The sequence below is a fragment of the Rhinopithecus bieti genome, unplaced genomic scaffold, assembly GCF_001698545.2.
Source record: "Rhinopithecus bieti isolate Rb0 unplaced genomic scaffold, ASM169854v2 scaffold_10347, whole genome shotgun sequence".
In the NCBI taxonomy this organism is placed as follows: Eukaryota; Metazoa; Chordata; class Mammalia; order Primates; family Cercopithecidae; genus Rhinopithecus; species Rhinopithecus bieti.
The window spans coordinates 865,429-880,718 of record NW_016806836.1 but is presented as its reverse complement, the minus strand read 5'-3'; the positions used below and the strand labels follow the sequence as shown (position 1 = coordinate 880,718).

The window sequence follows — 15,290 nt, the reverse complement described above, 5'->3', positions numbered from 1 at the left end:
CTCACATACAAATCTGGAGTTCTAGTTTCTCTTAAAAGGATGAAGGCTGGCTAGGAGCAGTGGCTCACACCTGTAATCCCAGCACTTTGGGAGGCTGAGGCAGGCAAATCACGAGGTCAGGAGTTTGACACCAGCCTGACCAACATGGTGAAACCTTGTCTCTACTAAAAATACAAAAAGTAGCCGGGCATGGTGGCACATGCCTGTCATTCCAGCTACTTGGGAAGCTGAGGCAGGAGAATTGCTTGAACCTGAGAGGTGAAGGTTGCAGTGAGCCGAGATTGCACCATTGCACTCCAGCCTGGGCAACAGAGTGAGACTCCGTCTCCAAAAAAAAAAAAAAAAAAAAAAAAAAGGCTGAAGGCTTTAGCAACTCTGGGCCTCCACTCCACATTGCCTGCTGGCTGCCACTGGTAGGAGCTGAGAGGCAGCTGTCCTGTAGGTGAATCCCTGCCTCTCCCTTTTGTCCTTCATTTTTATGAGCACCTACTTTCTGCCAGGCACTGTTCAAAGCAACATAACTCTAGATTCATTCTCCTCCTCCCTCTTTATCACCATCAGAGCAAACATTCGGCACTTGTCATATGCCCGGCGTTACTCTATTAACTCATTTAATCTTCACAACTCTAAAAAGTGGGTCCTGTTATTATCCCCATTTTACAGATGAGGAAACCAAAATGCAGAGAGGTCAAGCAGCTTGATTGAGATGGCACAGATAGCCCAGATTTGAAGCTACATAGTCTGACTTCAGAGTTTATTCTCCTGATCAGTACTCTGTACTGTTTCTCATTTAATTATTATACAACTACTAGGCTATGAGCCCATTTTACAGACATGGAAGTTGGGGCATGGAGGAGTTACGTAACCAGGTTAAAGTCATACCAGAATCAAACCCAGGCACTCTGGTTCCAGAGTTCCCCCTTGTAAACCATTTCTAACTCACTTTCTGCCAAGCCGTGAGAGTCTCCAGACCCTAGATCTTCAATTCTCGCACAGTGGTGAAATCCACAGACACACTCCTTTTTGTGACTTGGAGCTGTCAGTGCCCTTTCTACTGCCCTGGAACAAGCTGGCTGCCATGGTGAAGGCTTTGAGGGTGGAAGCGATGGGGCAGAGAGAGGTTGCTCCCAAATTCAGAACAGGTAGCGCCAGTGAGGTCAGGTTACACACACACACTTTCTCATGGGGCAGGTGGTGAGCTCCAGAAACTCTGCAGGTGACATTCCACCCTGGAGCGTGACCGCCAAGTGCCGGATTATGCCTCTCCCCCTGCCTGGCCTCCTGTTCTCCCTCCTCCTGGGTCATGCCTTCTATTACAGAGTCTTTACTAGGTGGCTTCAAAGATCCTACTCAAAGGAGGACCCCAGAGAGTCGTGAGTCACAGGACCTGCACTCAGGGGGATTCTGGAGGGAGCGTGGAGCCAAGAAGCTCCCCAGTGGCTTCCACTGCATTCTCACCTCTGCTGCTTACTGGCCGTGGGACCCTGGCTAGTGGCCTAACCTCCTTGAGACCCATTTGCCTCATCTGTTTAATGAGAGTAATTATTCCACCGACCTCACAGACTCAATGTAAGGATGAAATAAGTTAAAACAGGGAGTGGTTTATATTAAGTTAAAACTTATTCTATACTTTTTAAGCACACTTAGTTAAAACTTAGTGTGCTTAAAAAGTATAGAATAAGATCTGAATTCCTTATCCTTGGCCACCAGGCCCTACTTATCTATCCCTGGAAGCCTCCCAAACTCATCTCCCTCCCTATCACCTTTGCTCCTTGGGCCCAGCCCCTAGCCCCTTTTCCTTTGCTTTAACTGAGAAGCATGATTCTGTGCCCTGGGCCTTTGCACCTGCTGTTTCCTCTGTCTGGACCAGTCTTCACGCAGGCTCTGCAGGACCAGCCCTCCCTCAGTTCTCATCAGAGAGGTCTTTCCTAATGAAAGGAACTGCCCCTTCCTTCCTTCATTTGTTCATTCATTTGTTGAACAAATGTTTAATCAGCCATGTGCCTGGCATGGTTTTAAGTACTAGGGAGACAGCATGGAAAACCCTATCCTCATGGAGCCCACACTAGGGTGCTGACAAAGCAAAAAGCTGACGATGATGGTAAAGAAGTATACAGCACGTTGCATGGTGATGCGTGCTGTGAAGGAAAAAAGCAGGGGAGGAGGATGAGGAATGCCAGGGTGGAGGGTTGCAGTTTTTGTTAGGGTGGCTAGAAAAGGGGTCCCTGAGAAGATAACACTTGAGTTAAGACCTGTAGGAGGTAAGGGAGGGTGCCACATGGCTACACAGAACAAGAGCCTTATGCACAGAGAAGACAGCAAGTGCAAAGGCCCTGAGGCAGCAGTGTGCTCCAAAAACTTTACATATATTAATACAAACATATATACATATACATATTTAAGTTTCTATTCCTGTTTATCATGTAACTTAGTGCCTGGCTCATGGAAGATCCTTAAAAATTATTTCTGGGTGAGTGAAGGGGTGGGTGGATGAAGACAGGGTAGGTGGATGAAGACAGAGTGGTGCTGAGGAAGCCCAGATAACTTTAGAGGCATATTGGCTCTGAATCCTTAGTAAAGTTTCCTTCACTTCCCCCTGCCTCATTTTCTACATTTGCATCGTACTGATAATAATTTCCTCACTGGGTTGTTGTGGGGAATAAAGAGATCATGCTCATGCAGTCCTTGGCACAGTAACCCTGGTTTGTTTGGAGGAACCACCTGAGAAATATTACCTGTTATTCTTTACGATTCACAGGAAAAATGGATTTGAATTGTATCTTGTCTCAGGGAAGGGGTGGTGGGGAGTTACCCTGAATAGAGGAAAATTTTTCTTTTAAAATGCAAATGCATTTTTTCAGAAACTGATGCTCTAATCTCATTAAGTGTTTCCAAGGAACTGCTCTCACTTCCTGCACCTCCTCTGCCCTGGGCGTGACAAGACCTCATTTTCAGTTTCAGTCTCACCGGTTCCAATCTGGAGCTGATGGGTTTTGATTCATTTCGTCCAAGCCAGGCTGAGCTGCCCAGAGCTTCGCCCAGGTACTGGCCTGGGGAACCACACGTCAGCTTCATCCTTCTCACCTTTAAGGCTTTTGTAGTTGTTCACACCCAGAACAACCTCTACCTGTGTGGAACAGAAATCCCGTTTTGTGGGGGTAAAGGGTGCTATTAATCCCATCGTAGCCTCCACAGGTAAAGAACTTCCATTGATGGCAGTAGCTCACAAATGTCACAGTCTCGAGCCACTTTCTGTCATGTATTCAGACCACCTCTACAGCCACTTGGTACTAATTTGTTTTTTTTTGTTTTTTTTTTTTTTTGAGACTGAGTTTTACTCTTGCCACCCAGGCTTGAGTGCAGTGATGCGATCTCGGCTCACTGCAACCTCTGCCTCCCAGGTTCAAGCAATTCTCCTGCCTCAGCCTCCCAAGTAGCTGGAATTACAAGTGCCCACCACCATGCCCTGCTAATTTTTGTATTTTTAGTAGAGACGGGGTTTCACCATGTTGACCAGGCTGGTCTCCTGACCTTAGGTGATCCACCTGCCTTGGCCTCCCAAAGTGCTGGGATTACAGGCATGAGCCACAGTGCCCGGCCTGTTGTTTCTTTAGAACAACTCCTTTGAAATAAATTCATTTTAAAAGGATGACTTAAACCAGTTCCAGAAATGAAAAGTTATGACTTTGATGGTCTTGTTGTGATTCTAATGTGCATAAAATTAATTTGCAATGTTTTCAGTCAAAGAGGGAGTATTTATGGACTCCCAAAAACCATCGCACTCTAGGACTTGCCGCCTCGTTCCTTTCTGTCCTCAGTGGCACCTCCCACAAGAGACAAAGGGCTTGCCCATGGTCACAGAGCCTCTCAGTGAGAGTCAGAATTGGGGCACACACTTCTGGACGCCTAGCATCGTGTCTTTCCAGCTGTCCCTGTCCCTAGTATGGGAGTGATTTAAATCACCCACACGAGGAAGATGAACTGATACAATTTACAGACGTATACCTTTATAGCAGAGACCTGCCTCAAGACATCTCGTTGGCTCTACAAATTGTCTCATCTCACTGGGGGATCCCTTAGAAGCCGGCCCCTGGGGTCCAATTAGGCAACATAACAGCAGTTGCTGCTTTCAGAATCATTAGCTTCTTAATCCTCCCAGTGAGAGGTGAAAAAAGTGTGAACATTCAAATTGGGCTCATGGATTTAAGTGGCTTAACCAAGGGCCCCCAGGAGAGCTGAAGCTAATAATAGCTCCTCTGTGCTGAGCACTTAACCATTTGCCAGGTACCTGTCCCATCTGCATATGTGCAAGATATTGCCCCAATTTGCAGATGAGAAAACTGAGACTCAGAGGGAAGAGGTGAAGGGCACAAGGTCTCATGGCTGTATTGCAGCACAGCCAGGATTTAAATTTGGATCTGACCCCTTAAGCCTATGTGTTTTCTTTGGAAAGAACATCAATAAATTATGAGAATGGGTTGTAGACTTGGCCCATAGTAGATGCATGATAAACATTTGTTGACTGCAAGAATGAATGTGTGTCCTCGGGTAAGTTGCTTCACACAGTCACTCACATACACAATTGCATGTAGTGTGCACTCAGTACACACAGACTGAAGCTTTAATTTCCTCTCTTGAAACTGGATCTTTTGCTTTGCACATTTATATTGTCTCCGTGGCCCCAATACGCACTTGAGTTTGTGTCTTCTGAAATGGAGATTTCTTTTTATGAACCCCAAATTGTGATAATGCTTAGTGATGTGTAATATTGTATTAGCCAGTGGTCTAAACTCTCACTCCTCAAAGTGTGGTCTGTGAACCTGCAGCATCAGCATCGCCTGGAGGCTTCCTTGACCAACAATCAGAGCCTGTGTTTTAATAAGATCCCCAGGTGAATCCTGGTTCCAGGTGCGCTGGTCTCAAATGTCCATCGCTTCCTTCGCACCTTGTTATAATTGCAGTTAATTACTCATTTGTGTGATTATTTGTTTGTCATCCATCTCACTCACTAGACAGGAGGCTTCAGCTCCATAAAGACAGGGACCCTGACTGCCTTGGCTCACTGTATTAGTCCATTCTCGCACTGCCATAAAGAAATAACTGAAACTGGGTAATTTATAAAGAAAAGACTTTTAACTGGCTTACAGTTCCGCAGGCTGTACAGGAAGCATGGCTCGGGAGGCCTCAGGAAACTTACAATCATGGTGGAAGGCAAAGGGGAAGCAGGCATATCCTCCATGGCTGGAGCAGGAGGAAGAGAGGGGGTGGCAGGTGCCACACACTTTTAAACAACCAGAATCAGATTTTGTGAGAATTCACTATCATGAGAACATGATAGAACTCACTCACTATCATGAGAACATGAACCTACGGGAAAATCCATCCCCATGATTCAGTCCCCTCCCACCAGGCCCCTCCTCCAACACTGGGGATTACACTCGCTATTGTAACCCAGTTCTGAACTCATGCCTGGCACTGAATGAATGAATGAATGAGCTCAGCCCAGAGGCTGTGGCCATCTGCTCAGCTGATCCCTCTCTCCTCACCCCTAGGAAGCTTGGGAAGAAGAGGAGGCTTAGTGTTTAAAATTCAGAATGAAATAGAGGAGGTACTCTGTCCTCCCTACTTGGCAGCCAACTGGCCCATTATGCATTAGCCGCAGCCCCTTTATCCTGTGGGTCCATTCTCAAGCCCTGGGGGAGGATGAAGAAGGGGCAAAGCTCAGAGTAAACAGATTTGGTTCTGCTGGGCGCCAGCTCATTAGAGCTGCTTTCACTACCAGCAAAGTGGATCTAAGTTGCCATCAATGACTCCTCCGTTGACCTTGACCTCATAGCCTACATGGTTCGATATGAATCCATCATGGCAAGTTCAATGGCACCAACAAGGTTGAGAACAGAAAGCTATGATCAGTGGGAAGTCCATCTCCATCTGCCAGGCACCAGATTCCAAAGGGGGCCACTGCTGCCAGCATTGCTGCCACTGAAGAAGGTGCCTTCATCACCCTAGAGATGCTTGGGGCTCACCTGAAGAGTGGCATCAAAGGGGCATCATCTCTGTCCCTTGTGCTGATGGCCTGTGTTCGAGATGGGGGTGACCTACTCCCTCTAGATTTCCAGCAAGCCATCTGCTTGTCCCCCCAAAAGGATCTATGACAACCATGGCATCATAAAGGTACACATGACCACTGCCTGTGCCCTCTCTGCCCCTCTGGCAAGCTGTGGTGCGATGACCATGAGACTGTTCAGAGTGTATTCAGTGGCACTGCCAAGGCTGTGGCAAGGTCATTCATGAGCTGAATGGGAAGCTTGCTGATACAGTCTCTTATATCCCCACCCTCAGTGTGTCTGTCCAGGATCTGACCTGCCATCTAGAAAAAGCTATTGAGCACAGGGACATCAAGAAAATGATGATGCAGGCACCTGGGGTCATTGAAAGAAATTCTGGGCTACACTGAAGACCACGTTGCTTGCAACTGTGACAATGATGCCCACTTCTCCACCTGTCACACCAGGGCTGGCGTTGCCCACAACCACCAGTTGGTCAAGCCTACTTCCTGGTACTGTGATGACGTTTGGCTACAACACCTGCAGGGTGGACTTTCTGGTCCACGTGACCTCTGAGGACTAAGAGCTCTGGACCACCAGCAAGTGCGCAAGAAGAAGAAACGTGTTCTCTGCTCCTGGGCAGTCCCTGCCCACCTCTGTGCCAAAGAAAAGAATCTCCACCCTTGACACTGTCCCATCCAAGGCTCCCAAAGGAGGAAAGGAGCTTAGAGAGCCCTGTCTTATCATGTGTATTAATGATAAAGATGATCAATGAAGTCCACACCACCCTAACCATGGAGAAAGGAAGCAGAAAGGGAGGAAGAAGATCATTCCACATAGAGTTTAATACACTCACTCTCCAGTTTCTCAATTCCCCCGGGTGTCCTGGGATGAAAAGGTTAAATGTGATTGATACCAGCAGACAACAGGAAAAAAAGCCTGTGTTTTTCAAAAATCACACAATTGCCAGAGGAAAATCTCTTTGCACTTACAAATGCCTGTTTCTCGCTTGCACAGTCTTCCTGAGGTTGCTGGGGTGGGAAAGGGAGAGTATTACAGGTCTGCGTAGTGGGGGAGGGGAACCTGTCTGCCCGGGAAGGCAGGTTGCTCAACAATTCAGAGGAACTGGGTGGAAGCTTGAAAAGGAGCTGGGTGAGGCAAACATGCAAATCATGCCATGGAGATTGGCAGAAAAGACGCTTGCCTCCAATTTATGGAATGCCGAGTTAATTCGAGCCCATAGGAATGTCGTTCCCATAGATTTAGATTTTTATGAATATTTACATATTTATGAAATAAAACATTCAAAATGTTTAATTCAGTAACTTATGCAGTACTAAATGCACTCAAGTCATGGGCTTTTACCAGGAATGAGACTGTGGCTGCTTCAGAATGAGACAGTTCATTCTCGAACCCTGCGGGAGGAGGAAGAAGGGGTGATGGGGTACAGGACACCCCGCCTAGGAGCAAACCCAGGGTAGGGAAATCAGCATTGAGTGAGTGCCTACTGTGTGCCAGGGGCTTTCCTTGACATTCGGCTGCTGCTATTCTAACCTTTTCTTGGAATGTGATACATAATGCGAAATATATTTCTGCATTGTTGAACTCACACGCATGCACACACAACACATTCTCACACCTGTACCTGCAACAAAAGTGTTACACAATTCCTTCTTACTATGGGCGATACATGCTGCTATCGTATATCATAAAATAGGCAATTCTCCTTAATTCCAGTTATGACTCTCTAAATGAACTTCAAGACCACCACCCCCGCCCCGACCCCAGTGGTTTGGGACTTGAACAGAGTTTTGCTCAGCCAGAGGGAGGGAATTAAGAGTGTTGACCTTGGACTCACACAGCTTTTGGGTTCAAGTCCCAGTTCCCTTGCCCATGGCTGTGTGACTTGAACAAGGCACCTGACCTTCGGAGCCCCGGTTTCTTCATCTGTACAATGGGGTTAATAGCGTTGCATGCTCAGAGCACTGTTGTGAAGACTCAGTGAGAGCCTGTCTATACGCAGTTAACAAGGGCCTGGCACATAGTCAACCTCTAAGTGAATGCCAGTTGCTCTTATGACAATGACTGTCATTGTCAGCTGTAGTGTCATGGTTGAGAAGACAGACTCTAGAGCCAGACCACCTGGGTTCAGGTCACAGATCCACGCTATACTTCCTGTGTGGCCTTGGGTGAGTTACTTAAGATCTCTGTGCCTACAGCTGTTCGTCTGAGGATGAGAATAGAACTTTTCTCATAGGGTGGTTATGAGGATTAAAATAATTAATCCAGGTAAAGAATTTAGAAGAGAGCTTGGCACGTGAAAAGCACTGGGTAAATGATGGCTATCAGCATCATCTCATTTCATCCTCTCCTGTCCTTGCAAGATAAGTATTTTCATCCCCATTGCAGAGGGGGGAGCTCTGAGGCCCAGAGATCAAGGCAACCTGCCTGAAGTCCCATAACTAGGAAGTGGCAGAGTTGGAAGTGCACGTTGGTCTCCTCAGCCTCCAGCACAGAGGCTGAGACAGGCTCGGAGCGCCACAGCCTTAGGGTGCGATGATGACACGGCCACTGCCCTACAGAACGGGGAGTGGGCATTGGCAGGTTGACACTGTTGCCATCAGTACACACATTATCTAGAATTTGTCCAGGACTCTGCAGTGAGGACATTGAGTTGCATTGTTCAAGATGATGGAGCACAAAAGTACTTCCCAGTGCACTGTCCCTATGTGAAATTATCCTCTGGCAAATGTCTCTCCCAGCTTAACTCTGTCACCTTTTCATCACCGCCTGCATATTGCCTCCCATCAATGATTGGACATTGCATACCGAGGGATTGGGTGTAAGGTACCTGCATCAGGAGCCCAGGTCTCATCCATCTTTCTGCTCCACCACCCTAGGTGGAGCTCAGGAGATGATCCAAGAGGTTCCTTCCCCTAAAGTGTTGGGGTCAGCTGCACCTGCACCACATGGACTGGAAGTGAGGAGGCAGGGGAGGAACATCAAAGCGATGTCATTAGAAGAAGGGAAATGGATACACGATGAGCAAAGCCAGCCGATGTCTGCCATGCTGGGGTTCTTGGGGATTGCTTTTGAGGAGGGAAGGGAGCGGTTTTCCATCCAGGAGTGGAAATGGCACTGGCTTGTTCCACTTCCCAGCTGTGCTGCTGCCTAGTCATGTGACCTGGCTCAAGCATGTTCCTTCTGTCTCAGTCTCTCCATCTGTACATAGATGGAGAAATGGACTCTACTCTGACGTTTCAAGATGCTATGGATTCTTTATATGTCATTTTTCCTTAACTGCCCAGAGACAAAGCGCACCTAGAAAGGGTTCTGAACTCCTCAAGAAGAAAAGTGCTGAGATGTGGCACCTCAGATAAGCATCTGTGGTGGAGAAAGCCGCGGGCAGCACCCCTCCAAGTCTGCTCCTGCTTAAGTGGTGTCTGAACTCACCACCTCTGCAGAACATCACCCTAATCACTAAAACCCTTCCAATTTTTCTTTTTCTCCTCCAGGCATCACCAGATCAGCCCCCCTGAGAGTGTCCCAGCTCTTCTCCAGGTGAGTGCCATTCACCTGTCTCTTGCTCACACACCCTCCTTTTCTTCTCTCTTGGAAGGTAGAGGTTAAGAGAAAGGGCCAGATTCCCTGAATAGGAATCCCAGCCTCAGCACTTCCTAGCTGAGTGAGCTTGAGCAAGTCACTCCACCTCCCTGGGCCTGAGCCTTCCCATCTGGGAGAGGGGGACAGTCATCCTGCCTAACCCCATGAAACAGCAAAAGCAGGTAAAACACACTTAGAATGGGGCCTGGAGCAGAGTGTCCTCAGAGTCTTAGCTATTATTTTCTTCTTTCTTCTCTTCATTCTTTTTTAAAAATTCTTTTCTTTCTCCCCTTCCTCTCCTTTCCCATGCATAGGAAATTTCTCAATTTCTTCCTCCCTTCCCCACCCCCTGCCGTCTTTTTCTCTCCTTTCCTCATTCCTTTCCTTTCCCTTCTTTTCAACCTCCCTTCTTTCCCTCCCCCCAACCCCAACACAGTCTTGCTCTGTCACCCAGGCTGGAGTGCAGTGGCGCAATCTCGGCTCACTGCAACCTCTGCCTACCAGGTTCAAGCAATTCTGCCTCAGCCTCCCAAGTAGCTGGGATTACAGGCTCCCTTCTTTCTATCCTTATTTCTCTCTCCCTTTTTCTCTTTCCCTTCCTCTTCCTTCCCCTTTTGTCCCTCATCCTTTTCTCTCCACCTCTCTCTCCTTTTTCCCCTTCCTGCTTTCATTATTTCTTTATTTTATTTTAAGTTCCAGTATACACATGCAGAACATGCAGGTTTGTTACATAGGTCAACATGTGCCATGGTGATTTGCTGCACCTGGGAACCTATCACCTAGGTATTAAACTCGCATGCATTAGCTATTCTTCCTGATGCTCTCCCTGTCCCCTGCCCTCCCCCAACAGGCCACAGTGTGTGTTGTACCCCTTCCTGTGTCCATGTGTTTTCATTGTTCAGCTCCCACTTGTAAGTGAGAACATGCAGTGTTTGGTTTTCTGTTCCTGTGTTAGTTTGGTGAGGATAAGGGTTTCCAGCTTCATCTATATCCCTGCAAAGGACATGATCTTGTTCCTCTTAAATGGCTGCATATGTCCTTTTAAATGGCTGCATATGGTGTACATATACCACATTTTCTTTATCCAGTCTATCATTGATGGGCATTTGGGATGATTCCATGTCTTAGCTGTTGTAAATAGTGCTGCAATGAACATACGCGTGCATGCATGCTTTCTTCCTCCTCTACCACTCACACATCACTCCTCAGTACCTAACCCCACATTGAGCCCTGGAAACTCGGAGATGGATGAGATGCAGTCTCTGCCCCTGGAGAGCTAGTCTAGTGGGCAAGCTAAACCAGGAAATCAGAGATCTCAACCTGGTGCCATAAATGCTCCACCACAGGCACATGCTGGGGCAGTGGGAGCTCAGTGCTGGGATGGCCTTGCCCAGAGCCCTCTGGGTGCTGCCCTTGGGAGCAGCCATCCTGAGCCTGCTGCTGCATGCCATGCCCTGGGTGCCCCTCAGGCTAGGTGGTGAGCTTCTCAGCATCTGGAAATCATCCTTCTTCTCCAACATTGGAGCAGCTGTTGATAAGGAAGGCATTTTCTTTGCCTTCCTTTCCCTCCAGAAGATGTTTTGGGGAGTATTAGTAGCAACCGAGGACTGTTAAATCTACCTAACTTTTTTAAGGCCTCAGAGTTAGAAAGCTCCACCATCCTTCCTCTGGGTTTTAACTTTAGCCCCTGTTTAATCTGAGCCACTTGAATGGGTTTTGATGGCAAGCAGGAGTTGATAGGCTTGGGTCTCCAGCTTCTATTTCTCTTCTAAGGAAGGGTGTGAATTGGGAACATTTTCAAATAAGGCTGTCTGCTCTGCAGGTTGCATGCTTCTCAGTGCCCCAGAGAGCCGAAATATTGATGAATGAGACGCCTTGCAGGACTGGGACTGACATCTCCAGCTCAAATGAGTTTCTTATGCATTTTGCAACAGGTTCCCCCAAATAACCCTTTATCATGGCAGTAGTCAAAAAGAAAGACGGGCATAGGGACATCTGTTTATAATTCCATAAACTTTTGCACTCACCTGCTGTGAGGCCTCAGGTGGAGGAGGAACTCTGGAAGCAAACAGGCTTTAACAAAAGTGACGTCATGTAACCAACATTGAATCAGACACAGATTGAGGAATCTCATCAACATTTACCTGTACGCTTAACCCGGTTATGATAATTAGACGCATCATAGTTGTGGTGTCTGGGGGAGGGTGGCAGAGCCGAGGGGTTAAGGGTGTGGCCTCTGGAGCCAGGGTTCAAATTCTGTATCAGCCGTGTTCTTGTGACGTGTTATTCACCTTTCTGCCTCTGTCTTCTTACCTGTAAAATGGGGATAGAAACAGAAATTACCCCCAAGACTTGTCACAGTTGTGGTGGAGTTTAAATGAGCCAATTCACATGAAGTAACTAGGACAGTGCCTGGCACGTAGGCATGAGAATTAACTACCTTTACCACTAAGGGAAGTGGCCCTTGTAGGGATTGTTGCAGACAGGGTGTGATTCGGTCTCAAGAAGTGGCTGCTGCTCAAATCCAGCTTATTGATAGCACCACACAGGAGTGCAGACCCAGGTATGCTGAAGCACCTGGTTTTCAAGAGAAGGGAGACAAAGCGAGTGTGTGTGTGTGCATGCCTGCGTGTGCGTGCATGTGTGTGTGTACGTGTGCATGTAACCTGGTTTTCAAATATTAGCAACAATTTCAAATTAGGAAAAAAAAATAACTTCAGTGGCCAAAGAAATTATATCCATGGATCTGTGGACTGGATGTGGCCCCTAGGCCACCATTTTGCTCCCTTATGTGTTTGAACAACTCACCTTGACTTTATTTATTGCTATCTGCAGGGCTGGATGAATCCCAGTCCTGTGAGAAATAGCAGATTCATGGTTCCAAGCATGGGCTCTGCAGTCAGACTCCTTCATTTAAGCTCTGTATTTACCACTTTGTAGCTGTGTTTTCAGCTCTCTGAGCTTTGGTTTCCTCATCTCTAAACCAGGAGAGATAAGAGCCTCCACCCCAGGAATTTCATAAGAGCATCCATGATATATAATGTACATACCAGTTGCATGTGACATAATTCCCAACCCTTAGTAAAAAACACAGTGCTTGGCAGCACCCACAGTACAAATATCTTAAGTAGGGAACCCTGTACATCCTAGCCCATTATAGAACCTGTTGTTCTCCATGGAGTAGAGAACCCATTTGTGATCTTTGGTTGCAAGCAACAGAAATCAACTCTGGCTGATATAAGTCTAAAAGAACTTTTGGGGGAATATCTGGAGTAGCTCACAACATAAATGAAATAATCAGGCCTTGAGAGAGATTAAGAATAGGACAGATTCAGCATTCAAGCAATATGGAGGATTTAAATTCCCAAGACAGAGTCTGATTGGAGGATCTTGCATCATGTCCCCACCCCTTAGCTAAGAGCAAGACATCTTGATTGACAGTCCTGTTAAAGCTGCAGTCAATTGAGAAGGTATCTAAATTAGGACAATCGGGGTAGGATAGGCTATGCTACAGTAATCAGTAAACCTCGACATCTCAGTGGCTTCACACAACAAAGGTTTGTTTCTTACTCACATGAAGTCCAATGTGGATGGGGTGAAACCCTCCAGGGCAGCTCTCTCTCCTCCACAAGCTGACTCAGGGATCCAGGGTGTTTCCATATTATGGCTCTGCCATCTTAACCTGTGCTCTCCACAGTTGCTGTCAAAAGCGAAGAAAGGACAGGAGGGTTGCAGGGGATGTGTTCATTGGCCAGGCCTGCGAGTGGCTCACAGCATATCTATTTACATTCTATGGGGCTGAACCCAGTCACAGCTGAATCTGACTGTACAGGAGACAGAAAATGTGATCTTCCTGCTTCCCTGGAAGAGGAAAATGAAATGGAATTTGGTGAACATGTACGTTGTCTCTGCTCTGGAAAGAGTAGAACCCCAAAGAGGGGTGTTGATATCAAGATAAGGAAGAAGGGGTGCCAGACTGGGCTTGGAGATTTAATCTTCTCTCTTTCCACACAGATCTTGCCCACGTGTCCTCCCCAGCCAGTCTTCCACAGCCATGGCAGCCTACGGCCAGACGCAATACAGTGCGGGGATCCAGCAGGCTACCCCCTATACAGCTTACCCACCTCCAGCACAAGCCTATGGAATCCCTTCCTACAGTGAGTAGCAAACAACTCCTTACTCTCCTCTTCCGGTCCCCAAATCATGGTCTTTGTTCTGCACTATTGTCTCAGCTAAATGTGGATTGATAAACACAACCAACCTGATTCTGGATTAGAGATAAAGGGAAAAGAGTAACACTTTAAATATGGTTCAAATTCTATAGACTATAATATCAAGACCCTTTTTGATGGCAAGAATTGGAAATTGAACCCAAGCTGGTTTAGGGAAAATCGGAACTGAATGATTTGCGTACAGAGAGATCTGTGGATACAACCCTCATCAGGTATGGCTTGATCTAGGTGCTAAAGTGTCATCACGAGGAGTAAGTCTCTTTCCATCTTCAGATGCTCCCAGCAAGTTCTCCCTGCGTGACAGCAGAGATGGTGCCTGTCCACTCAAGGTTTGCATCCTTTTAGCTCCACATGCCTAGTGGAAGGAGAGCTCATCTTTCCCAGGAGTTCCAACAGAATCCCATATTAGCCCTCATTGGCCCAAGTTGGGCCATATGACGATGCTTATAGCAAGGCAAGGAGAACAGGGTGATGGAGATAAGGAAGCTGAAGCCTGTGGATTATCTATGCAGGAGGGGTGGTTTTCTTAAAGGAAAACAGAGTGGTAGTATTGGAAGAAGGAGAAATGGATGTGGTGGGGGACGAGGCAGAAACAACAGACCTCCCACCCTTGACTGTTCACATCTTACAGCTAAGAACTGAAGACTTGCGAACTGGCTCACCGTCCATGCCCACCTGCCCTTGCCTCTGACCTTGAGTCAAGCTGTTCCCTCCTAGCTGATATCTTAACCAAAGCCCTTTTAGCAGCAAGTGACAAAAACCCAAGCTAATCAGCTGGAGGAAACAGGAGTTTATTGCGTATGTAGCTGGGAAAACCTAGGGCACTGGCTTCAGGCAGGCCTGGGTCCAGGTCCTCAAGGAATGATATCAGGACTCAGCCTCTGCTTCCCTATCTGTGGACCTCAGGCTCAGGCAGTCTCTCCCACTGTGGTGGCAAAGACAGCCCTGGCAGTTTCAGGCTGCACTGCCCCCGCCCAAAAAGAGAGCCCCCACTGTCTAGGACTTCCTGCAGAGTCCCAGGAATTTCTCTACTGGACTCCCATATCCATCCAAGAAGACTGGTGCTGTGGGTGGCCATATTTGGCCACATGTCCACCCACAGAACCAGGGGTCAGATCAGCCTCACCCAAAACAACTGATGTGAAGGTGAGGAAGGGGTGGTTCACAAAGGAAAAGGAGGCAGGAAGAAACAACAGTGTACCTGGCCCCAGATTTTTAAATCTGTATGTGTAATTTCAAATTATGTTGCATGGCATAAAGGAAGCAAAGACTTGTTTTACATTCTAGGGCCGGGAAAGACCTTTAAATAAGGAACGAATTCGGCTGAGAACTGAGAGAGGGCCATGTGCAGGCATAGACAGGAGAGCGTCCAGGCAGAGGGGCAGCCCCTGGGAATGGGGAGGAACTT

At 47.3% G+C, this 15,290-nt stretch overlaps 1 protein-coding gene across 1 annotated transcript in view; it reads left to right on the top strand.

The window, feature by feature from the left end:
* LOC108533310 (eyes absent homolog 2-like) overlaps window positions 1-15,290 on the top strand; it is a 204,508-nt gene that overhangs the window by 105,789 nt on the left and 83,429 nt on the right. The window contains exons 3-4 of the mRNA XM_017877888.1: window positions 9,563-9,608; window positions 13,665-13,807. Of these exons, the coding sequence (XP_017733377.1) occupies window positions 9,563-9,608; window positions 13,665-13,807 (189 nt within the window). The remainder of the gene's footprint in view (window positions 1-9,562; window positions 9,609-13,664; window positions 13,808-15,290) is intronic.